This window comes from Mesocricetus auratus, unplaced genomic scaffold (assembly GCF_017639785.1).
Source record: "Mesocricetus auratus isolate SY011 unplaced genomic scaffold, BCM_Maur_2.0 Super-Scaffold_100009, whole genome shotgun sequence".
NCBI lineage: Eukaryota > Metazoa > Chordata > Mammalia > Rodentia > Cricetidae > Mesocricetus > Mesocricetus auratus.
In genome coordinates this window covers 48,596,602-48,623,953 of record NW_024429193.1, presented here as the reverse complement: position 1 = coordinate 48,623,953, position 27,352 = coordinate 48,596,602, and the positions used below count along the sequence as shown (strand labels likewise).

At 39.9% G+C, this 27,352-nt stretch overlaps 1 protein-coding gene across 1 annotated transcript in view; it reads right to left on the bottom strand.

Moving 5' to 3' along the window:
- The window catches only part of Gnai3 (G protein subunit alpha i3), a 39,751-nt gene that overhangs the window by 9,112 nt on the left and 3,287 nt on the right, over window positions 1–27,352 (bottom strand). Inside the window, exons 2-5 of the mRNA XM_005076631.4 lie at window positions 10,161–10,203; window positions 9,917–10,058; window positions 4,859–5,016; window positions 1,959–2,087 (exon numbers count right to left, since the gene is read on the bottom strand). Coding sequence (XP_005076688.1) covers window positions 1,959–2,087; window positions 4,859–5,016; window positions 9,917–10,058; window positions 10,161–10,203 — 472 coding nt within the window. The remainder of the gene's footprint in view (window positions 1–1,958; window positions 2,088–4,858; window positions 5,017–9,916; window positions 10,059–10,160; window positions 10,204–27,352) is intronic.

Sequence of the window (27,352 nt, the reverse complement as noted above, 5' to 3'; positions counted from 1 at the left end):
GCAATTACACAATGCCTTGCATATGGTAGATGCTCAATAAATGTTTGAATAAATGGATAGTGGTTTTGCCTAGAGAGAAGAGGAAAAGGAGAGGTGATAGTACTTCATAATCAGATATCTACATGCCAATAATAAAGTGGATGTGGCACTAATCTGACTTGCCTACTGACGCTTGCTTAGAAAGAAAGTTACCTTGCTAAAGATCAATCTATGATATCAACCAGAAATGTTTCCCACACTGAATATTGGTCTTGGTATTTAATTAGAACTGAATTATTAATTTTATAATACACAAAGAAGCATCTCATTCCTATGGCTTCACAGGTAATCCATATAGTTCCTGCTGATTTTGTTAATTAAATCACCAGTACTTAAGCAGCCAGTTTACCCTAAAACCATTCACCAGGTTCCAAATCCAGTTTAGTGTGTTAGGATTCCAATACCTTTCTGGGAGGTGGTGGCTCACACCTTCAATGCCAGCACTCAGAAGTCAGAGACAAGCAGATCTCTAAGTTTAAAACCAACCTGGTCTACAGAGTGAGTTACAGGACAGCCAAGGCTACATAGAGAAACCCTGTCACAAGCAAGCAAGCAAACAAACAAAAATATTACAATACTTTGCTGGATGGTGGTGTGTACATCTTTAATCCCAGAACTTGGGAGGCAGAGTCTGGTGGGTCTCTGAGTTCCAAGCCAGCCTGGACTACAGAGTGAGTTATGGGACAGCCAAAGCTACACAGAGAAATCCTGTCTTAACACCCCCAGCCCCAAGATTCCTATACCTCAACTAGTACTAGTGTTTTAGTCCTGTGTGAACTTCTTCATTTGAGGATCTAAGGTAGTGGTTCCTTTTGTATGAAATAATGCTGACTTTCACATATCACACATAATCGTAAGCAAGTAACTTCTTAAAAACTTATCATGCAGCCGGGCGGTGGTGGCGTATGCCTTTAATCCCAGCACTCGGGAGGCAGAGGCAGGCGGATCTCTGTGAGTTCGAGGCCGGGTTGGACCGATAGCCTCCAAAACAATACAGAGAACCCTGTCTCGAAACACCAAAAAAAAAAAAAAAAAAAAAAAAAATTTATCATGCCTTGAAGGAAAAAAGGTTATTTCCAACCTCAAAGGTCACAAACAGAAAAAGGAACTAAAAACAGTTTTAGTATTTTTAAAAGACCATTAACAAAAAGAGAAGTGGAGGCGTTTTCTAAGAATTACTGGTGCTATAAGAAAATTCTTTTAAGTGGCACATGCCTTTAATCCCAGCACTCGGGAGGCACAGGCAGGCGGATCTCTGTGAGTTCGAGGCCAGGCTGGACCGACAGCCTCCAAAACAATCAGAGAAACCCTGTCTCAAAAAAAAAAAAAAAAAAAAAAAGAAAATTCTTTTAAAACACTAGAATGTCCTCTAAAACAATGGCTGTTTATGCTATCAAACCACTGTAAAACACCTCTATTCCCAGGCCTAATCTGCATTGCACTACAAACTTAATTGAGCACAATGCTGCACATACATCAATACAAAAGCCAAGCCAAGTTTAGCTCCGCCTCATTAAACTTAACTGGAAAGGGGACCAGCAAGAGGAATGATGCTGCTAAGAAAATATTTCTACTTTAGTATCACAATGGCAGAACAAGCCATCTATGAAAGATATTTTCTACCTATTCAGTACTGTTGCAATCCTTCTAACAACAGTCAATACCTATTTGGCAACTAAGAAAAAAGTCTTGAAAATAAATGTGAACTAACACAAATTAGAAATTACATGATTAATTCTAATGATAGGTAAATTGTTAATTAATTTTACATTCAATTTCCTCTAAATGAATATGATGCTACCTGAAGTAGGAAAAAAAATGTGTGGGCTCAATCAGATGAAGCATTAAGCTAATGGCCAATAAATATATTAAGTTCCTAAACCAAGGAACACTGCTAACAAAAAAGGCTTGTAACTTACTTGAAGTATAGCTCTTTGAAGGTGAAGTGTGTCTCCACAATGCCTGTAGTTTTCACTCTTGTCCGAAGAACATCTTGTTGAGTTGGAATGTAGTTGTTCTGGGATATTCTATCCAAATCATTTAGGTAACTAGATGAAATATACATTGGTTTTTACTTGGTACAGTCAACCATGAACACAACAAGTCAACAGACTAAACTATCTGCTTGGCAAAAAGTATATTCTGAGACTAGCTGGGTACTAGCATGTGTAAGGCCCAAGGTTCAATCCCAAGTACCAATAAACCACCAAAAAAAAAAAAAAAGAGAGAGAGAGAGACCCTGAAACTCAGCAAAGGGACAGAAAAATATTAAATCTTCAGTATCACAGAATGATGGGGGAGGGGGAGAGTAAATCTAGCACAGAGAAATTAATAGCATCTATACATAGTAACAAAAATGGTTTTAAATATACTGTGAAGGCAAATTTTAAAAACATGGTAATTTTATTCCTGCTAAAGAAAACTTCCTGAAATCTAATATAATGAGTTAAATCAAACCTACAGGTGGCACAGACCTGTAACCCTAGACTCCAGAGTTCCAGGAAAGCCTGAGCTAGATAGTAAGACCTTATGAAAACAAAACACAAAAAGATTAAAACAAAAGCTCTCATATATTTACATTTATGTCAGCCACATAATAACTATTTGACAGCTTATTCATTAGAAAATGGCATTTAAATTAAGAAAATTAGAAGAACTATATTCAGTGAGATTATAGGTAGACATTAGTACAAGCCTGTAACCCAGCACTTGGAAGAGAAAGGTGGCCACAAGTTTGGAATCAATCAGGAAGATATATACACACACAGGAGTTTCAGACCAGCCTGGGCTATGTAACAAGATCCTCTTTCAAAACAGGGGGAAGAGAGCTGAGAAAGATTTAAAAAAAAAAAAAAAAAACAGCTAAATCTTCATTGATTCCAGACAAAAAAGCTGAAGAGCAGGTGGCACTACTTTAAGCGTGTTATTCAGATCTTCTACAAACTAATTACTAGGGTCAAGCTCGGATTAACAATTATGGAAGGAGGAAACTCTACAGACAGAGCTTACACAATATGTGACAGAAGAGGCAATTAAAAATCTACCTTTGAAGCTGGGTGTTGGTGGTGCATGCCCTTAATCCCAGGCAGAGGCAAGTGGGTCTCTGTGAGTTCGAGACCAGCCTGGTCTACAAGAGCTAGTTCCAGGACAGCCTCCAAAACCACAGAGAAACCCTGTCTCGAAAAACATCTACCTTTGATGACCACTGAATTACCTAAACTATCACTGTGCATATAAAAACATTCTTATTTTTAAAAAGTGGACAAGAATCCTTTTACTGTTTGCTAAATCATTTCCACTAAAAGAGTACATAAGCTTCACAAATACCATTTAATTTCTTATAACAATCTGTGACAAAAATGAGGATGGAAAAATATACTAGTAGAAAATACCCTAACAATCAAAAATACTTTATCTGGTTCAGAGAGCTACAGATGGCAAGCACTAAACAGACACCCCCAAAAAAGCACATTTAAAAAAGACTCCATGAACATAGGTCTTGAAAATAAATCTGTAGCCAGGCTGTGGTGGCGCATGCTTTAATCCCAGCTCTGGGGAGGCAGAGACAAGTGGATCTCTGTGAGATCCAGGCCAACCTGGTTTACAAAGAGAGTTCCAGGACAGGATCCAAAGCTACAGAGAAACCACCTCAAAACAAACAAACAAAAAAAGAAAACAAAATAAGTAAATGTGTAGGGGCCAAAACAGGATCCCATGTAATAGTAAAGTACGAGTAATGGTTACCAGTTCTCCAAAACAAATACTCAAGAGAATTTTCTTGACAAGGAAATGAGCCAACTCCATTCTATGACACAACTTCGTCATTCTATACAAGTCTACTACCATAGTCTGGTACAAGATGTAAACTCTGCTGGGTTTTGTGGTGCAGGCTTGTAATTTCAGCTATTTAAAAGCTAAAGCAGAGGGATCACAAGTTGAGATCTGCCTGGGCTATAGAATGACTTCAATGCCAATGAGTGAGATTGTATCTCAAAAACTAAAGAGGCTGAGGATGTACAGCATGTGCTGAACATGCATGAGACTTTGGTTCAATCCCTAGTATGCACCCTCACACACACACACACACACAAGTAAGTAGTATTGACTACTACCAGAAGAATTCATAGTACAGCCAATAGAGAGAGTATAAAAAGGGCTACCACAGCCGGGCGTTGGTGGCACACGCCTTTAATCCCAGCACTCGGGAGGCAGAGGCAGGTGGATCTCTGTGAGTTCGAGGACAGCCTGGCCTAAAGAGAGAGCTCCAGAACAGCCTCCAAAACAATACAGAGAAACCCTGTCTTGAAAAACCAAAAAAAAAAAAAAAAAAGGGGGGGGGGCTGCCACACCAGATGTGGTGCTGCACACTTTTTTTAATTCTAGCATAGTAAGCAGAGGCAGGTGGATCTCTGTGTGTTCAAGGCCAGCCAGGGCTACAGTGAGATCCTGTCTCAAATACAACAATAACAAACCAGGGTGTGTGTGTGTGTGTGCGTGTGCGTGTGTGTGTGTGTGTGTGTGTGTGTGTGTGTGTGTGTGTAGGGTATGTCCAATTTTAACTTCCCCCTCCACCTGGCTATCAATGCCTTGTCCTATACCTATACACAGGCAACTCACCTCTACTAGAGGTCTCACCTCCACTTGCTTACTATAAATGTACCACAGGATAGCCTTAAAATAAGACAGCTGTAATAAAGGATCCTATAGACCTCTGGACATTTCTAATACTTCAACATTTCCTTAAGGATAGGTACTGAACTTGCTCTAGAATCTCCAAATCATTTTCTATTACAGTTTCAAGGGGGAAAAAATTACTTACTAGGAAGCAGAATCGTTGAGCTGATACTCCCTGGACCTGCTGAAACATGCCTGCACCCCACCATCTCGCCAAAGCCGTTTAATCACACCTGCGAGTTCTGAAGTCATGACTCCTTCTTCAGCACTGCCAGCTAGGACGAATAACTGTCGGGCATCATCCTGAGGAAGAGTTACGAGAGGAACAGATGAGTCCCGCTTCTTTAAGACTAGATGAGTCTCATTCTACACACACTCATGCACTTGAGCGTGTGCACACACACTTTAGATGTCATACCACCACCCTCCCGATGGACTCACAATCCTCTATCCTGATGACTCACGATTAATGACGGGGTAGGGGTAAGGGATACTTACTGGTCTGAGAGACAAATATATGTAACAGATTTCCATTCTGTTACAGTAAGCCCTTAATAAGAATCCGGAGCATTGCCCAGTGATAAAGTACATGCTGTATAAGCATGAGGACCTGAGTTCAGATCCATGTAAAAGCTGGATGTAACAGCACAAGCCTGTAACCTCAGTGCTTGGGGAGCAGAGAAAGAAGGATCCCTGGAGGTCACTGGCCTACCAGTCTGGCCAAAATGGCATGTTCCACATTTGGAGAGACACTGTCTCCAAACAAGGTGGAAGATGGCAGAGGAAAACACCTTGAAGTCGACTTCCAGCCTCCACACTCTATGCCCACATACATGTATGCATGCGTGCATATTCCCTAGACCTGCTAGGGGTGTAGCTCAGTGGCAGAGCACTTGCCTATCATATACAGAAATGAAAAGATTTACACATGAGAAGTAAACACGGCACAGGGCTACGACATTGATCAAGTTAAGGCAAAGGCTGCTTGCTGCTTCCCCTTCACTACAGACAGCAGACTGGAAGGCGATGAAGCATGAAAGCCCAGTGACAGGAACCAAGCCCTCAGGGAAAATTTTTAGTCTCTAGATTTCCTAAACGAACACTATTAACATTCTACAACAGGGAAAGATGGAAGCAGGAGGGGAAATGGCAGCGGAATGACGTGATCAGAATGTCACGAGTTTCAGACAGGAATTCTAGTAGTTTGCAAGTCTTAAGGTGATATGAGAATTTTGATGATTTTAATTTATCTTATCCACTCCTTCATGAAAATGTAAAACTGAACTCAGCAAGGCAGTGGTGGCACACACCTTTAATCCAAGCAATCAGGGAGGCAGAGGCAGGCAGATCTCTAAATTCAATGTCTATAGACTGAGATAGGACAGCCAGGGCCACACGAAGACTCCCTGTCTCAAAACATCAAAACCAAACCCAATCTCAAAGATTTCCCTATATAAACCTAATATTTACAACCTCAAAAATTCCACGTAACTTTTTTTTCCTCTCTCTTTTTTTTTTTTTGTTTTTTTTTGTTTTTTGTTTTTTGTTTTTTGACAAAAAACAAAATTTCTTTGTGGCTTTGGATCCTGTCCTGGAACTTGCTCTTGTAGACCAGGCTGGTCTTGAACTCATAGGTATCTACCTGCCTCTGCCACCTGGGATTAAAGATGTGCACCACCACTGCCCAGCCATTTATATCTAAGTAGTCATTAACAACAAAAACTAGCAAGCAAAAAAAGCATTGTGGAACACAGATACAGTAACACCTACAATTTGTACATCTACCTAATCACTCACAAAGTCACACTTAAATTAACTTTGTCAAATTCTGCCATCAAGATCCTGTTTAGGGCTGGAGAGATGGCTCAGCGGTTAAGAGCACTGACTGTTCTTCCAGAGGTCTTGAGTCCAATTCCCAGCAACCATATGGTGGCTCACAACCATCTATAATGAGATCTGGTGCCCTCTTCTGGTCTGTAGGCATACATGCAGATAGAATACTGTATACATAATAAAAAAAATCTTTAAAAAAAAAAGAATCCTGTCCAATACTCATTCTGGTAATAATGTAGATCTTCTCTGCAACAAACTTCATACACAATCTGCATTTCACACTCTTGTTTCTTTTTTCACAAGGTGTGAGAGGGTTGTATGTATGTGTGTACATACACGCATGTCTGTACATACAGGAGAGCCAGAGAAAGATGTCAGATGTCTCTATCATTCTTTGCCTTATTCCCTTTCGACACAGTCTCTCACTGAACCTCAAGCTACTGGTTAGCCAACAAGCTTCCAGGATCTGTCTGTCTCTGCCCCCCAGTACAGGGGCTACAGATACATAGGACCATGCATGATTCCCTTTTAATGATGGTACGTAGGATTTGAATTCAGGTCTTCATGCTTACACACCAAGCACTCGTAGCCACTGAATCATCTCCCCAGTCCCTTCTTCTCTCTTTCAAAATAATAATGATGATGATGCAATAGATAGACAGACAGAGAGCAAATGATTAAGAAATGTTTAAGCATTATACAAACTGCCAAACACACTAAATAACAAGACTTTTTTCATATATAGTATATTACTTTATGTAACATACATACAAATTTCAGGTCACTACACAAGATGTGAAATTTGACCTATACTCTAGCAGATATACAATTAACTAAGCACCTGTATTTTTTCAATACCATATTATTCAAATTTTAGAAATTTAAAAATACTATATACTGGTACTGTTCTAACTCTGAGAATATTCTTAATTGCTCACCAGCCTGCTCTAGCTGCCTCAAAATAAAACCTCCTCTGTAGCCTTACAGAATCCACTCTTTACAAATTTTATACTTCTTAAACAGATATGAAAGAATACTGTCCCATACTTGGCTCTATTCTTTTCTTTTCACTCTCCAGTAACCATTAAAACCTAGAGTAATAAAAAAGATAAATACAAATATAAACCCTTAGCTATGAGAGAAAAAAAGAACTTTGAAAGTTTATTTTAAAAGGACTTTTGATTAGGCTAAGTGGATGTTGTAAAGATAGATGACTCAGGAATCATGAGGAATTAAGAATGTCAGGTCTACCTAGTGACACAAGAGTATTACTGATCCCAGCTGTGACTGTGCGTGAACATGAGCATATGTGTGGAGCAAAGGACAATCTCAGGTACTGTTGCTAAGGAGCATCTGTTTGTTTGAGGCAGGGTCTCTGTTTGGCCTGTGGCTCACTGATTCAGCCTGGCCAGAGCACCCCAGCATCCTCCTATCTCTGTCTCCCCAACACTAGGGTTATAAGTGCACACCATTAGTACCTGGCTTTGTTGTGAGTCCTGGGGACCAAACTTAGGTTGTCATAGCAAGCAAGGACTTTGCTGGCTGAGCTCTCTCCCCAGGCCCTGATGACATCTGATGAAAGAAGTAAATGAAAGGGAGTAATGGTCAAGAGAAATCGAGGTGGACAGATGATGGGAAGAAGTAAGGAGAGCAAAAGGAAGACATCTGGGAAAGTAAGAGGAATAAATAACAGGAGAAAACGTCAACAAAGAGAAGAAAAAAATCAATAACCACAGTAACGCTAACCAACTATAAAATACAAAAAATATTAGAGAGAAGTAGCTAGATGACATGAAGGGAGAGAAAAAGACAGAGTTCTAGTACAAAAGAGAAAAGTCAATGAGAGACAAAGAATGGAAAGGGGCTAAGATAGGAATAAAAACTTGACTTTACTTGAACTCTCAAATTTCCCAAAGAACAGAAAACTAGCCTGTGCGGGAAGATTACCGTGAGTTCAAATCCAACTGACATAGTCTAAGACACTATGTCTAAAAACCAAAAATGGGGGTCTGGAGGGAAGGCGTAGCAGCCAAGAGCATGCACGGCTCTTGCAGAGCCAGCGTTGGAGTCTCCGAACCCACATAAAGTAGCTTCCAAGTGCCATAATTCCAGCTCCAAGGGGATCCACATGTATATGTGCATATCCACATCCAGACACACATATACTCATAATTTAAATAAAATTCAAAGAGAAAAGGGGAAAAAAAGCAGGAAATAGCCTCTGGGCTAAATGTTGTTCACTTACTCACTCACCTAGCATTGCTATGCCCAGGAGGAAAGAAGAGGCCTAAACTATGTCATATGGCAATGAAAGTCACTCACATTTTCCTTCCCCTTCTTTTTTGCCATTCTTTTCTCTCAGAACCCTTAATCTAGGTCCTGTTCCCTTATTTCATCTCAAAGATATATCTACTCAAGAACAAACTGAAACCACAATGGCCCTTTTCATATTTTCCCTTCAGTTTCCCACTTATCAAATATTATCTTGCACTTGATAAACTGAGTAGCTGGTAAGAGTCCCTAAGGTACTCACAAGCATACAATTTTGTCTTTCTAGACAAAGCCCCAAAGTCACTTCCATTTATTTTCCCATGGCAAATAAATGGTCTCCTGTCTCCTGTCTTCATTTTGGCCTTTTGTCCACTGGCATCAACCATCTAACTTCAAAACTGCTCTCAAAGTCTACTAAACATTATTATTTTAAATTCTGATGTGTACAAAGCATTAAAAAGTTATATTTGAGTAAGTAATAATCCAATTATGTAACCCAGAGTTCAATGTAAGATAGTGATAACATATTTTTGAATACCTGAAATCAATTCTAAAATTGGGGAATTTGTGTTTATGTCTTTACAGAATTTCTTTTGGAAAACTGTTTTTTTTTTTCCCCTTGACCCCCACAGCTCAGAAAACAGGGCTAAATATGCAATATGTCTTTCAGAGTAAAATTACTATCATCAACTACTATAAAATATGTCAATTATACTGTGAAGGAAACTACTGAAACTTAAGTGTATCTACAGAATCACATTTCCAGGGCTCTGCTTGAAGCAGTAACTTGCTGTCTACTGAGTCAGATAGCCAGCACTTCAAAAATAAGCACACAGAGCCAGGCGGTGGTGGCACACGCCTTTAATCCCAGCACTCGGGAGGCAGAGGCAGGCAGATCTATGTGAATTCGAGGCCCGGCTGGACCGACAGCCTCCAAAACAATACAGAGAAACCCTGTCTCGTAAAACCACAAAATAAATAAATAAGCACACAGTATTTTGCACCATCTTATCTTCTTGTTCCCTAAAACATGACGCAAATTTGACTTAACTGCATCTACAGAAGAGCAGCAAGCGAAGAGGAAATGAGAAATACTCACTGCTCTGGCAGCTTCCCCAAAATCAATCTTTAGCCGTCCCATGGCTCTTATGATTGCAATGATGGACTGAATAGTATTACTGTAGACAACTACTTTATACTGTTTACATTCATCCTCTGAGTAGCCATCCTCATGAATGATTCTTCAAAAAGAAGAAAACCACAAGTCAATACTATGAATGGAAAATGAAAACATTATGAACTTTCTATAAAGAGGGAGAAATCCAGGCCCTGTGTGAACTTACTTCATCTGTTTCACAATGGTACTTTTACCAGATTCTCCAGCACCTGAAAAGAAATACAACAAAAATAGATTTTGAGTTTCTTTGTAGGCAAACAAAGGTATGGAGTAATGTGACTGGTTAATGAAAAACATAGGTTCCGTTAAATTTTGGGGAGTTTCTCAACTAAAGCATTTTGCTTTCTTTATATTGTGCAAAACAAACACTACTCAAGGACAACAACACAAATATTTTCAGTAACATCAGAAAACACAATATACTCAATGAACACAGGCAAAAGAGCAATTGCAAATTTGTGGCCTATGGCCTACTCATAGTTATTAATTCTGTGACCTGTCAATGGACCTAAGGAATGTTCCAGAAGCAATCCTTTCAGTCACAGGGCTAGAACATTGCCTCTACCTTTCATGACACAGCTCCTCTTCCTGGAAGGGTTGTACCACCCTCCTTAGTCAACTGGAATCACTTAGGCTAAAGATCAAAGGTCAGATAAACTTTCAGATCTTGAAAAGTCTGCCTGCTAGATCCTCCCTGCTCAATAATTCTTCCATCTTCCAAAATGCCTCTTAAAACGTTACATCACTCCATCATCAAATGCTACTTCTGATCCATAAATGACAACCCTGCCCCTTTTGTTTTAGAAAAAGGCAACCAGAGAACACCACCTCATTTTTATAACCAAATCTACTAATCTACCGTATCTCCATTAATATTCTCTAGCTTCATCAATAGATAAGCTGTCTCTTCAATGCCCTTTACTGCTCTACTTATTTACTTATCTCTTTGTTTCCCCTCCCCTGTGGCTGCTGGAGTGTCCAGTATCACTGGAATGTTACTGTTTTTCTCCTCTTACTGTCAGTCTTAGCACACAAACCATTATTCACACCCCACCCCTACCTTTCTCGGACCCCCACACACACCCATTTTCCTCTCTACTACTCCATTTTCCCTGTGCCTCTTTTAAAAAGCTCTATTCCATTTCCTCATTTTATGGGGGGCCGGGGCAGGAGCAACAACACACATGACAGAACATATGTGGAGGTCAGAGGGCAACCTACAGGAGTTAGTTCTCAACTTCCTCCTGAGGATCACAGGGATCAACTCAGGTTTTCAGACTTAAAAACAAGCAACTCTACTCACAGAGCAGCTATTTTGGCTACCGCTCTTTGTGTCTCTTTAGAGCAAAATTTCCCTAGTGTGTCATCTATACTTAAAATCTCCAATTAAACACCTCCAAGCCATCCCCACTCTCCTGAAGCCATTTCTCAAGGTCTCCAAGGCACTTGCACCTTTGACATGCTGAGTGATCATTTCCTGGCCTTACTCTGCCTTTCAAATCTGCTTTTTCCAAGTTGGTTCTTGTCTTTTTACTATCTTACCTAATTTGATAGTTTGAAGCACTATTCATGAATGAAAGTTAACCTCCAAAGAGATGCACACATCAGGATATTCTATGTACTTTGCTAATGCTAACTCATTCAATCCTCACAACTCTGTAAGACAGACACTATTACCCTCATTTTATAACGAGATAAATGAAGCAGAAAGGTCAGGGAAATTGTCCACAGTTACACAGCAGGTGACAAAACAGACATTTCCATTCAGCTTCACTTCAAAGCTGGCATGTGCTAGATTCCCAAAGACCTCCAATCTTACTTTCCAAACTTGGCTTTAAATTCATCACCTGCCATATATATCACAGTAGATGTCTCATAGGCATCTCAAACTTAATGCCCAATATTGAGAGAGTTACTCATTCCCCATATCTAGCTCAAACAAAGTTGCTCTTCCTTCAGTCTTGTCATCCCAGTAAATGGTACTAACATTTAACTAACTTGCTAAGGTCAAAACTGGCAAGCGGGGATGGAGAGACGGCTCAGAGGTTAAGAGCACTCGCTGCTCTTCCAGAGGTCCTGTTCAATTCCCAGCAACCACATGGTGGTTCACAACCATCTGTAATGAGATCTGGTGCCCTCTTCTGGCCTGCAGGTATACATGTAGACAGAACACTGTATACATAATAAATAAATCTTTAAAAAAAAACAACCTGCCAAGGAATAATGGGGAATGTTCTTCTGTATATATGTTTCTCTTATTTGTTAATGAATAAAACACTGATTGGCTGATTGACCAGACAGGAAGTGACATAGCTGGGCAAAACCAGGATACAAACAGGGACAAACAGGAAGTTGTTCTCTTCTCTGTAGAGATGCTGAGCAATCATCATGTAGCAAGCAAAGGAGTTGCAGGTCCGGCACTCCCCCATGAGCCAAGACCATATGGATTTACTTAGATTAATAGAACTTGGTTAATAATTAAGACAGGGCTAGCCAATAAGAAACCCTAGACAATGGCCAACAGTTTCATAATTAATATAAGTCTTTGTGTGTTTACTTGGGGGCTGAGGCAGCTGTGGAGCCAGGCAGAAATTTCGTAACAAAGGAACATAGAAGGAACACAGAGATGGAATGAGGGCTCCAGTGTTAATACATGTTAAATATTAGTAAAATCTGGTATATATTTTGTTTTTGCTTTTGTTTTTTGTGTGTGGTTTTTCAAGATAGGGTTTCTTTGTGTAGTCTTGGCTGGCCTGGAACTCTCTCTGTAGACCAAGGTGGCCTTGAACTCTGTGGGGTCACATGTGTATGGCACGCCTGTCTGGATCATGCCACGACACTGACAAGAGTTGCCTCATGGCCTCTATTTACACTCAAATTATAACATGTGGGCAATAAAGTCCAATGTACTCTGGTCGCTGCCTACCACCTCACCCTCATTTCTGTTCTGTCAACGCTCTTGTCAAGCCAGCTTCTTTGTGTTTCCTCTAACATGCAAAACTGGTTCTTACCAATCTAGATTCTGACTCACAGTTTCCACATTTGCTGTTCCCTTGGACTGAAATAATTTTTGCAAGATTTTCTTCTTCGCTCACATCTCTGCTCCTCTAGAACATTTCCTGATGAAATTACCTGAGTATCTGCAACCCCACACCATCTCATTTCTTCACAGCATGTATCTTCACAACAGACTTACTTTTCTCATCTTCCCACTAAAACAAAAGCTCTGCCAAGTTGTTCTTCCCTGTGTTCCCAGGGGCCCCAACTGGTCCTGATAGCAATTAGCCAAATAATTAATAAAATAAATATTCAACAAATGTGTTGAGAGATGGCTCAGAGCACTGGCTGCTCTTCCATAGGTCGTGAGTTCAATTCCCAGTAACAACATGGTGGCTCACAACCATCTATAATAAGATCTGGTGCCCTCTTCTGATATGCAGGCATACATGAAGGCAGAATGTTGTATACCTAATAAATAAATAAATCTTAAAAAAAAAGATAGCATCTAAATATAAACACCCAAAATAACTACATACTTCCAGAATCAAGAAGTTTTTATATGGGGTGGAGAGATGGTTCAGTGGTTAAGAGCACTGGCCACTCTTCTGAAGGACCTGAATTCAATCCCCAGCACCCACATGGCAGCTCACAACTCTCTGTAACTACAATTCCAGGGCATCTGGCATCCTCATAAAGACAGACATACATGCAGACAAAACCCCAATGTACATAAAAAGTGAAAAAATCTTCAAAAAATGTGTTTGTATATATGACTTTATCTCTGTTCTTAGTACAGTATTCAAGTAGCACCGTGTCTTTCTTATGACACTGTCAAAAATATGAAAAACTTTTTCAGTTCTGGGGAAAAACAGACATGCATGCTGAATGTTTTTTAAATTGTCAAACTCAGAATTCCAGACCATCCCATGTGAACATTAGTGTAATGAAATACTGAATGTTCTGCTTTCAACATTGAAAATGGTATTCCTACTGCTCATGTCTGATTCCTTTGAAAGGCATTACAAAAATCACCACTGATTTCTACCCATCTCCCTAAGTTCTACTCTATGAAAGCATATGTACGTACGTGTACACACGTACACACACACACACACACACACACACACACACACACACACACACACACACATACACACACACACACAGAGTCAGGCATTATGCTGGCCTGCCCCTGTCACCTGGCAGAATGCACTCTGGTGCAAAGGACCCTTTTAAAAGACCTCCACCCACTTGCGCTCTCTTTCCCTTTCTCTTTCTGGCTGTTCTCCTGAGGCAGACAACACTTTTCCTCTCTCCCTCTTCTCTTCTGTCCTCTCTGTCTGTGTCTCTTACCTCTTTTCTTTCCTTCCCCCACCCTTCCCCTTTCTAATAAAACTTCTCACTAAGCCCTGTCTGCCTGGCATGTTTGTCCCTCCGCCTCAGTCACCCTCGCCTGCCTCGGAATCCAGCAAGGTTCCCAACGTACTTTGTCATAACAACACCTACCTCTACGCTGTCCTACTTTTCTCATATTTCTCAAAGGTTCCCTAGATAACATCATTTTGGGAGCTGGGAATACAACTCAGTAGTAGAACACTTATCTGGCATGTGCAAGGCTCTGGGTTCCACCACCTGGATTTCGAAAAGAAGGAAAAGAATATGTCTGCCTGCCCTTCCTTTTATTATTACTCTGCATATTTCTCCCCTAGCTTTTATTAAGGGTCTGATCCATCCCATAAATGAAGGCAACTCTTACTGCCTACAGGGTTTGTTTTCAGTGTGTGTTACTAGGTATGTGCTATGCATAAAGAGTGAGTCACATTTTATATCAAAAGGCATTAGCCCATTCAGTCTGTAGATGCTCATAAACAGTGCCACCACTGTGTCCATCTTCCAAGTACATTCTGAAATCTGAGTCATTGGAATCCACTCACTATTCTAGATGTCTTAGTTAGGGGTTTCTATCACTGATAAAACATCATGACCCAAAGCAACTTGGGAAGGAAAGGGTTTATTTCATCTTAACAAATCTAAGGTCACACTCTATCACTGAGGGAAGTCAGGGCAGGAGCTCAAACAGGGTAGGAACATGGAGGCAGAGTTGATGCAGAGAGAAGCATGGAGGGGTACTGTTCACTGGCCTGCTCCTAATGGTTTGCTCGTCTGCTTTTTGTTTAGGGGGGAGGGGTTCAATACAGGGATTCTCTGTGACTTTGGAGGCTGTCCTGGAACTAGCTCTTGTAGACCAGGCTAGTCTCAGACTCACAGAGATCCGCCTGCCTCTGCCTCCCGAGTGCTGGAATTAAAGGTGTGTGCCACCACCGCCCTAAGTCAGTCTGCTTTTTTATAGAACCCAGGACCACCAGCCCAGAAGGCACTACCTACAATGAGTTGGGGGCCCCCCTGATCACTAATTAAGAAAATGTCCTGCCCAGGCAGTGGTGGCACACACCTTTAATTCCAGAACTCAAGAAGCAGAGGCAAGTTCAAGGCCAGCTTGGTCTACAGATGGAGTTTTAGGAAAGCCAAGGCTACACATAGAAACCCAGTCTTGAAAAAAAAATTCTACAGGCATGCCTACAACTAAATCTTATGGAGGCATTTTCATAATTGAAACTCCTCTTCCCAATGACTCTAGCTTGTGTAAAGGAGGCATAAAACCAGCCAGCACACTAGCTACCAAGGTGTAACATAATTTTCTCTCTCTTCACATATCTGAGCTTGACATTGTACTATTATATTACTATTATAATTTTCTGAAACTTCCAGTTCAAAGCTCCTTCCTCTTCACCATTCCGAACAGCACAACTGTACAAATCACCAACCAGCCTAAGGACTCCAACACCCTCTATGACTCTTTCCTCTGAGGTCTGGCTCAGTCATACCTCTGAAATACAGTACTCAAGCAAAGCTCTCTTGAATAGCATTCCGCTCTTAAATGTTGTCCACACTGTACTTCCCTCAACAACTACATATGTAGATTTTGTACCTCCTACTTTTACCTACATCTTTTTTCCTACATTACTTCAAAAAGTAAGTTTAAAGAAACACTTACTTGCCTATCTTCAATCCACCAGAGAAATAATAGGATACAAAGACTGGAATAAGTATAGACTACTGCAGAGAAAAACTCCTGCTTGGAGTAAGAGGAACTGAAGATGATTCTGTAGACAATAAGAAGGGGAACCAGGGAGGGGACTATCAGGGAGAGAACGCTGGGACGGTCACCCCATGCTTCTCTCTTTCTTTCATCTAACTAAAGCCAGTCCAAACAAGGTCCTAAGTGTATTATGTTCTGTTCTCTTCATATGCCATGAAGCAGGATGAATTTCCCCAGATGTAAAACAGGGACCACAGAAAATGCTTTGGGCAGTGCCTGGTCCACAGTAATGCTTAGTGACTGTTAGCCTGCTACTGTTTAAAATGTCCTCACTGCTGAGAACATTAACAGTGACCTTAGGGCCTCAGAGAATTTTACTTTCTAAAAACTACTTTGATATTGATGTTGGTACAAATTCCTTACAGAAATGGCTGTTGTATTCAGCAGTTGTTCCAAAGAAAAAGAAAAAAAAAAAAAACTCTAGATTGATCTGGCTTCACACATATTAAAAAAAAAAAAAACTTGTATGCTAAAAACTACAGAAAACTACGTCAATGCATTAGTCACTTTCTCCACCCCACCCTGAGGAACAAAAACTCTTCCTTGGGTATATCTGTGGTCCTGTCCACTATCTCCTCTCTTGGCCTCAGAACTTTTTTCTTCCACGTGTCCCCACAGGTCTAACTTGTGGTACCAGAGGCACCTTTTTCTTTTTAAATACTTGTTTCTATAAAGAAATTGTGACATTTCTACTAACTCCACATGATAACTAGAACAGAGTCTAGGCAGCTGAGTCCCAGAGAGACTCTACTCATGAATAACCTAGCAGTGTCAGACCAATACTTATACATACATACATGCGTATGTACGTACGTACACACACATATATACATATGAGCAACAAATACATTTTATTTTTCTATTTTCATTTTTTAGCTGGTGATGCCATATAGTAATGAACTCAATCCAACAATAAATTTTAGTGCTTCTGTGCCATGTGGACTATGTGATCTTGGGTAAGTTACCTGACTGCAAAGTCTGCCTCCTTATCTATAAAGAATCAAGAGCTTTGGCCTAGACTCTACAGTTACACTCAAAGCTCCCTTATTCTAATACAGGACTCTAATCAAAACCCCAGATCTACACCATCCTAACAACTCAACAATTCAAAACAACTATCAGAGCACAGGACAGTGGGAAGCATCAACGCAAGGAAGAAGAGCTGTCAGACATGCCAACTCCTATATGCATGCTTGGCGGTACCTCACCTAGCAGAGCATTCAAGTTTACACTGCTGTTGGGATGGGTTGGGCTGAGGCAGGGGGCTGGGAGCATGGATAGCACAGAGAAGGGAGGGAAAGATGGAACTGAATTATGAATCCCTACTACTATAGATCAAAAGAGCACAAACCATGCTACTTCCAATAGGGAAACTACTGATTCCACTGTGGAATCTACCATGTGGATCCTGGGAATCACACCCAGATCATCAGGTTGGCAACAAGCACCATCTTGTTGGCTCCATAATTCATCTGTTTAAAATTTATGCATGTGATATGTCTGCGTGGAGTATGTTTTATGTACGCACATGCACGCAGGTGCCCTGAGACCAGAAGAGGACTTAAGGCCCCATAGAGCTGTAGTTACAGGTGGTTGATTCACCTGACATGAGGGCTAAGAACCAGACTGTGGTCCTCTATAACAACCAGTAAATGCTCTTACAGGCCACCCTCCACTCCCTGCTCCCTGCCCCCACCTCATGATTTCTTTTTTAATAACATAGTAAAAATTTAGATCAACATTAAGAATATTTCACATAAAATGCTTTCCAATACCTTGCTGCCCTTACAAAGGACCCAGGTTTGGGTCCCCACACCTATATTGATTGGGTGGATCATAATCAACAGTAACTCCAGCTCCAAGGGATCAATGTACTTTTCTGACCTCCATAGGTACCTACATACATACATCGAAGACAAAAGATGATCTTTTTCAGAAGAGGGTTAGAGAGATGGATCAGTGAGTAAAGGCACTGGCCACCAAGCTGAACCTGAGTTCAACCTCCAGAACCTATGTGATGGAAGAAGAGACCTAGCTCCCTCAATTTGTCCTCTAACTTCCACATGAACATGAACACTGGGTCACACACACACACACACACACACACACACACACACACAGAGTTCTTCATTTCTATTTAACAATAGAAATTGTTATTGCATGCCTGGAACTGCTGAACATTAAGGCTTCACATGCAATTCAGTTCAGGAATTCAGGTCTGGTGGGAGACATTGGAGGGAAGAGTTTCCTTGTCAAACTAGCAAGTTTTCTTGGTCAAAAGTATGAACATAGTTTTTCATCCAGTCTACTAACCCTCTAAGCATGCTAAGCCTCTGTGTGTGTAGACGTCCCCAAACACCCATTGAAGGCAACCTTCAGTCCCTGCTGAGGCCTTCCTTGAGTTCATCCAGGCCCAGCAACGAGTTCCATGTGCCTGGCAAAGGTTCCTCCCTGTTATTATCAGTCCATGGGCTAATGTCTGAAATTAACTCAGGGCTGTTCCTGTCAGACTCTTGTCATTTACCTCTGGCCTGCCGTGCAGCTCTAAAGTATGTATTTGACTATCTTTCCTGCTTCCTTTGGCTTGTTATAATCTGTTCATTAGTTTTAATTAATATAGCTATGAAACCCTTTTCAGCGTAACATGAAAACTCTCTCATGCTTTTGTACCTAACCAGGCTTAACCTGGCCACAGGACACTGTAACACAAGTACTTGGTCAAGTTTTGTTTGCCTGTTGGTTTTCTTTTTTTAAGTATTTGATTTTGTGCCTGTTTAGAACACTACCTTGAAAGTACAAACAGTGCCTTCTTTCTGTGGCCCACTCCCCCAAAATCCCAGAGCACAATCCAGAGCAGAGGAGACACTCAGCACCTAGCTGTTGGGTGAATGACTTAGGCACCTATGATAGTCAGTGGTTGCCCAATCACATTTTGTAAATGCTACTTGCAATGGACGGCATTTTCAATGTGGGCAGTTAATAGAGAAATTTCCACTCCTCTGCTCTCTTTACTCGGTTCTAAACTCCCACTTCTGGTTAGGCTTTCAGCTCTTATCCTAGGACCAAAATGACAAATTTGGACTCAGTGCTTGCCTCACTTCTCTCTGACCTTCCCCCTGGTCCCCCCCGCACCCACCATTGTGTTCCAGTGGAATAAATTGCTATGGAACTGTCCATCACTGCAATCCTACACTTGAGGATGTGAGACAGTCGACACGCATAAGTATCTGTCCAGTGGATGAATGAGTATCTTAAGAATAAACTACGGCTGGGGATGGTGGTGGTGGTGATTGTATATGCCTTTAATCCCAAGAGGCAGAGGCAGGCGGATCTCTGTGAAATCAAGGCCAGCCTGGGCTACATAGTGAGTGCCAGGACAGGCTCCAAAGCCACATAGAAACCCTGTCTCAAAAAGATAAAAAATAAAAAAAAGTAAAAGTAAAATATGGCAGTAAATTGCAATTAAGACAGAGATCATGGCTCTCTTTTGAAAAAGTTACCTATCATCAAAAAGACTTAAAGGGTATTATGAGAAAATTTTTGTAAAACATTAATAGGTATCTATTTCTTGATCAAAGTTTCAAAAACACATATTGCAAAAGACAGTTTTTACAACAAATGGTGCTTGGAAAACTGGATATCCACATGCAAAAAACTGGACTGTCGAATGCCTTTAATCCCAGGACTTGGGAGGCAGAGGCAGGAGGATCTCTGAGAAACCCTGTCTTGAAAAGCCACAAGAAAACAAACAAAAAAACAAAAAAACACCCTGCAACTAGGTTCCTCTCTCTCACCCTGTATAAAACAGTTAGAAATATATCAAAGCCTTAATATAGAGCTGAAACTCCAAAACTGCTATACAAAAGCATAAAAACAACACTTTAGCACCCAGGCATAAAGAACTTGGAAGGACACCAATAGTTCAGGACTGTAAAAATGAAAAATGGGAAAATATCTGCCCCATGTATACCTAACAGGATATGTATAGACAATAACTATAAAGAACTCACAAAATTAAATGTCCTAAAACTGATCTGACTATGCAAGTGAACTGAATAAACTTCTCAAAAGAAGAAGTACAAATAGCCAACAAGTGTATGAAAAAAGTCTTCTTAGTCATTGGGAACATGCAAATTGATACTACATTGAGATTCACATCTCACTCCAGTCAGAATGGCTACCATGAAGAAAATAAACAATAAAAAATACTGGGGAGGATGTGGTGAAAGAGAAGCCCTTATATAATGATGGTAAGAATGTAAACTAGTGTAACCACTATGGAAATGAGTGTGGCAGTTTCTCAAACAACTAAAAATAGAACTATCATGATCCAGCCATACCACTCCTGTGTATATAGCCAAAGGAATCAAAGTCAGCACACCACAGAGATACTTGCACATCAATATTTATTGCTACACTATCCACAAAAACTAAGGTATTGAACCAGCCTAAATGCCAATCAAAAGATGAATAGGCCGGGCAGTAGTGAATTTGATGCCAGCCTGGTCTACAGAGCAAGTTCCAAGACTGGCTACATAGCTACTGGAAAACCCTGTCTCAAACAAAACAAAACAAAAAAGGTGAATGAAGAAAATTTATATTTATTGTACATAAATACACAATGGTGCTTTATTCTTGGCCATAAAAAATAAAGAAATTACATCATCAGCCAAAAAATGAATGGAACTAGAGATCATCATGTTGAATGTAATAAGCCAGACTTGCAAGGAGAAATACATATATACAGACATATGCCACTAGCAATTTTGGGGTGGTCAGGTATTCTCAAATTCTACCCTGAGTTTGATCCCTGGTATTATATAAACCAGGTATGGCACCACACATTTATAATACCAGTGCTTGGGAGGTCAATGATCAGGAGTTCAAAGTCATATTCAGCTACCTAGGATACATATAGACATACACACACAGGGAATAAGTAGGCCTTTAAAAAATAAGAAGATCAACTAGCTTACATCCATAAATCACTGAAGACAGGGTTTCTCTGTATTGCTTTGGAAGCTGTCCTGGAACTCACTCTGTAGACCAGGCTGGCCTTGAACTCACAGAGATCCACCTGCCTCTGCCTCCCGAGAGCTGGGATTAAAGGCATGCGCCACCAACACCCAGCCTTTTTTTTTTAAAGGGAAGCTCATTCAACTTCCCAAATAATACCAAAATGTTATCACTTAAGACTACGTACAACATAGCCAGAGTGCTGGTGCCTAGCTGGTTAAATGCAGACTGTGGCTTTGTTCCTCACCTTTGCATAAGGATATCTGGAAAAATCTTGGCCTATGATGAGTAAGTTTCCTTTTCTTTCTTTGAAAGCAAGGCAAAAAAAAAAAATTTGGTGCTAAATTATATGGTATTTATGCATGCCATGACTTAAAACTATTTTTTATTTGGAATTAAAGGAAATAGAAATGCTACAAGCAACTCTAATGCATCAGCAGCCCAAAGATCTCATTTTAATTCATAAAAATAATTCTTCATTATAGTGGGAAATGTTTTCCAAAGCTAATAGCATTGCTAATTCATCCATTAAACCCATATATTTTGCAATGGTAGAATCATACCCTAACTCAGACCCTCAAATAATGGCAGCATAGAGCACTTCTACATTCTTATTTAATCAAATGTAAACACCACACTTTAAAGAGACATTAACATTAGAACATTACAAACACATTCCACATATATCGTCACTGGGAAGCTTAGACAGGAGGATCACAAGTTCAAGACCACCCTGGCTACATAAACTGTCAAAAAAAATTTTTTTAAGGAGAATGGGGGAAGGAAGGAGAGAACCTTCATCTATAAAAGACAATCAGAAATGCATAATCATAAATAATAGATGAATCTCCTGCTAGACAGCACAATATTAGAAACCACAAAGCTCAATAAAGCCTTAATTAGATTGACCCTAGGCCAGAAAATGAGCATTAGTGGAAAAGCTGATAAAATTTAAATAATGTACTAAAGTTAACATTTATATAACAGCATTAATTTCTTGGTGATGAAAACCAACTCACACAAGTTACCTTCAGACTTCCACATGTGTGCTGTGGTGTATACACCCATCCACATCCACACGTACATCCTCCCACATTGAGTGAATGAATGCTTGCATGCATACATGCATGAAAGAAGGGGGTTCCTGAAACTACTTTCCCTTTTCCAGACAAGTTTCTCTATGTAATCTTGGCTGACCAGGAATTCATTATGGAGTACAAGCTGGCCTTGAACTCAGAGATCTGCCTGCCTTTGTCTCCCAAGTGCTAGTATGGAACTAAAGCATGCACCACCACTTCTGGCAGAAAATTACTTTTAAGTTAATGAGAATTTTCTGAGATGTAAAAGACTAGCATCTTCAAAAAACATATATGAACATTAAAACTGTTTGCCCACTTAAAAATAGGACTTAGTAATACAAAGAAAATGCCCATAGAATACAATAATGATGTATCATAGCATAATACTATCTCAGTTAATTCTTAATAGTCTTTTTTAAAGATTTTCATTTTATTTTATGTACACTGGTGTTTTGTCTGCATGCATGTCTGTATAAGAGTGCCAGACCCAGCTGGGCGTTGGTGGCGCATGCCTTCAATCCCAGCACTCAGGAGGCAGAGGCAGGCGGATCTCTGTGAGTTTGAGGCCAGCCTGGTCTACAGAGTGAGTTCTAGGACAACCTCCAAAACAATACAGAGAAACCCTGTCTCGGAAAAAAACAAAAAAACTTGGAACTGGAGTAACAGTTGTGAGATGCCATGTGGTTGTTGGGAACTGAACCTGGGTCCTCTGGAAGAGCGGTCAGTGCTCTTAACCGCTGAGCCACCTCTCCAACGCCCTTTATAACCTTTCTTAACCTTAAGTTCAACGTGGAAGTCAAAGGGAGGTTCAGGTCTAAAGACCAGCTTCTCCTAAAATTGATTTCTAAGCTCTGAGCAATTATCCAGGTACAATCAAATGTGGATTTTTCAAGCATTCTCCTTTGCTTAGTTGACAACAGATATATTAATTTCTGTTGCAGCCAAAGAACACAAGAAAACTCACTTACACAGAGTACAATATCCAAACTAGAACTGAACGTGTTCCTAACAGTGTTATTCAGTTCAAACAGTTTGAATTACAGCAATGATACAGCTGATCACTAATCAGGTAACAGAATAACTGGGATAGATAAAGGCTTAAAGATAACGCCCACCAACTTGCTAGAGCCTAAACAAGAGCAATACTAAAATGAAGGCAATACAGAGAAAATCAAGTACAGAAATAACTTTTCTTCTCTACTGAATATTTACACCCTGGGCAGTTTATGATGCATGTTTTCAGTTTTTAACTGTCTTCCTAAGCAGGTCTAGGACGTTAAACTAATTTCAACCAAACTAAATAGGAAAACTAACACAAAAGTAGTCATCTTTATAACTTGTTAAATTATATTAGTTTCATAATCAAGGGACTCCCTAAGACCCAATTCAAATGCCTCACTGGTTCAGAGAAGGGAAAAAATGAAGCTTAGAGATTAGAACCAATCTCATAATGTTCAGGCTTTATGCCCTATATTATATGATGTCTCCATTTCTGAACTGAGCTACCAATCCAGTCCTAAAAGATTTATAGACACTGGTGTACTCAATTCTGCTGGCTAGAAAACACATTTTAAAACTAATAATCAGGACAAATTTAGTACCCATGGTTCTCCATCTTTCATAGTATGGGCCCCTACCTTAAAATGGTCTTTACTATTACTATGCTCACTGCTGAGTATTTTAAAGCATCTCTCTTCTCACTTCCCTTGAAGTGTCACGAGGGAAAAATAACCTAAGGCCAACTAAACGCCTTAAGAAAAAAAAACGACAGCACAGGGAGTTAACTTATCTGTATCCCTAAAGCTGCACTGTCAAATGTTTTTTCCTACTCCTTCACAGAACCTATAAGCAAAGGTTTTGCTAACAACATAGTCTGTTGTACCTCTTTCCTTAGTTTTGGATCTGCCCCCCACCCCCACGCCAGTATTCTTTTGTAAAAGCAGTAGACAGAAACATTGGCTGGAGAGAAACCAGAAATAATGAAGCATAATCCCAGTAAAAACACACTGATTATCTGTATTTTTTAGCTATTTAATTTAAATTTAAAGTAATTAAATCCAGGTGACTACCTATTCTGAGTTGGGTGGTTAATAACAGGACATCCTATATCCAGGTGAATTTAAACCCATCTGCCAACCAAACAAAATGGCAACTTAATTCTAAGAATAATCAGATATGAAAGAGAAACAGAAGCAGTGATGTGCTTGCTTCTTCAATATTCCCACCTCATTCTACGATGTCCAATTTAGATTTAATGAACGCCTATGAGGTATAGACTGTCATTCAATCATTATTTCTCCAGCCATACTTTTTACTAGAGAACTTACCTACCTTGACATGTGAAAAGGTCAGCCTTATAAACTCCATCAACTCTACCTGACACTCACCACAAATTCTGGTTAGACCGATCTGATACTTTCCCAGGAATCAGGATTAGGGATCCTGGAAGCCTGTGCTAGACAAGACTTAACTACTAGTTATGGCAGCATGTGAGCCAGAAAGGGTGCAGAAAAACCAAAGCTGAAGGCTGGTGTATGGTGGATGAGGAGTATTAGAAGGAAACAGAAAGAGATGACATGAAGAAGAGGCTTAGCTAGCAAAGCAGTGTATGCAGACATTCTGCTCTAGACGTGAGGAGGTATTGCAATTCATGAGCATGCAACCTGCTTGTATTTTGTTTCCTACCTATCCTTAAATGCTATATGAAGCTGCCTATGTTACTTATGTCTTGTCTACAGACTCATCTTTTACTTGTACTAGTGTGTGACTGTTTGCTGTTCCTTACAGACCTTTAGATTTTAGCATGCCCTGTAATAAAAGATACAAATTCCTAGTCTTCCTGCCTAAAGGACCAGATAGAAGCAAGCGCGTGCATGCGTGCGTGCATGCGTGTTGCGTGTATGTAAACATATGGGCATGTGTATGTGTGTGTATTCATTAAGGGTGACATTAAAACAGCACAAGGTTCCATAAAGACAGGGACAGGGCATATCCACTTAAGAACTTCAGTAAGAGCAGCTCCAGTTTCACTAACCCTGAAACAGATCTCTCCATCAAGAACCATTCTTAACAGAAACAACTGCCCCCAAACTAAAGGACTTTTATAAGTGTAATCAGCTGAAATTATTTTTAAAAGGAGCACAGTTGCAGCCTCAATTTGGAAGTCACATGCCCTATAAATCTTCTAAGTACTGAACGCCTACTCCATATTTATCATTGTCTACAACAGTACAGCCAGAGAACATCATGAAGGACATGGAAAGGTGCTATATTTTCATGCTGCAGAAGAGATGAACACACTCATATAAAAGAGGCGGCTGGACAACTCAGCACCCACACAGCACTCCATAACTATCCTTAACTTCGATTTCAGGGAATCTGAAACCTCTTCTGACCGCTGTGGGCACAAGGCTCACAGGCAGTGCACTTACATACAATCAGACAAAACACATAAAAAATTAATCTAAATGTCTTTGTTATTGTTGTTTTGTTTTTTCAAGACAGGGTTTCTTTGTGTAGCCACAACCACCCCACTGAGAATCTTATTTTCAACAACCACATTCCACTAGTAATTTGCAAACTAAATATGAATAACAAATTGTATAATATAAAATCTAAATATAGTATTCCAACTCACGCATGTAACTTAGGTTTCATAAAATAAATTACCAGGACAAGATTAGGAATTGAAGATCTTTGCATATTAACATGAAGAATGTCAAGTGACTGTCTGAAATACCCTTCAAGAATAGAAACTAAAATGACACACCTCAAAGGCATTCTAAGAAGTTGCCATTTATTGATTCTTATCTTCTAAACACTAACACTAAGCATCCTACATAATGCCATTTCATATTATGAAACAGGAAGAATCATCCCTACTTACATAGGTGAATATAATTCACATGATTAAGTGATTTGTTTTGAATTTCACAACCAGTAAATGTAGATGGGAATTTAATTTGGTTTTGTCAGAATCGGAGGTGGGAATTTAATTTGGTTTTGTCGGAATCCAAAAGCAGTGTCTTTATTCATTACACTAGCAACTTTTGTGACATCATGACATATATTGGAAGGTTTTGGTAGAAGATATCTTTCTTTTTTGTTTTTTGTTTGTTTTTTTTGTTTTCAAGACAGGGTTTCTCTGTATTATTTTGGAGGCTGTCCTAGAACTCGCTCTGTAGACCAGGCTGGCCTCCAACTTAGAGAGATACGCCTGCCTCTGCCTCCAGTGCTGGAAGACATCTTTCTTTACAAGATTGTGTCATGAAAATGAAAAGTATTACAGGTTATTAAATAATGAACTGGTATAAACCTTGTAAATAATTTTTCTCTTCAAATTATCAAACTGAAGAAATTTACAGAGAGATTCACACCAAAACAGTCCAAACACTATTTCAACTGCTGTCAATTTGGAAACTATAAAATGCTCTCAGAGCTGGGTATGGTGCCACATACTTTTACAGTCCTGTATGCTGGAAGGTTGAGACAGCAGAGTTCCAGGCTAATTCAAGCTACACATACAATAAGCCCCTGTCTCAAAACAAGAGTTAAAATCTGAACATACAATTCCAAGTAGCACATCTACACACCACCCTAAACACACTGGTTGGGAATATTTATACAATTCAGTTGCAAACTCTGGTTAAACAGCAATTTGGCATAACAAGATCTTCCCAATACTATCTAATGGAAATTCAAACCAAAGGAGAAATTACAATACTTTCTTAGTAATGAGCCTGTACTAATTAATTAATTAAAACTTCTATAGTACTTTTAATCTGTAACATTGATAAACAGTTACTATATAGTTTTGCTATATATTATTATCATATTTAATCCTCCCAGCAATTCTGAAGGATCTCTACTTTCTGCATTTTTTTTTTGGTTTTTTTTTTTTTTTTTGGTTTTTTGAGACCGAGTTTCTCTGTGTAGTTTTGGAGGCTGTCCTGGCACTCGCTCTGTAGACTAGGCTGGCCTCGAACTCACAGAGATCCGCCTGCCTCTACCTCCCGAGTGCTGGGATTAAAGGCGTGCGCCACCAATGCCCGGCTTACTTTCTGCATCTTAAAAGTAAAGAAACTGAGGCAAATGAAAATTACT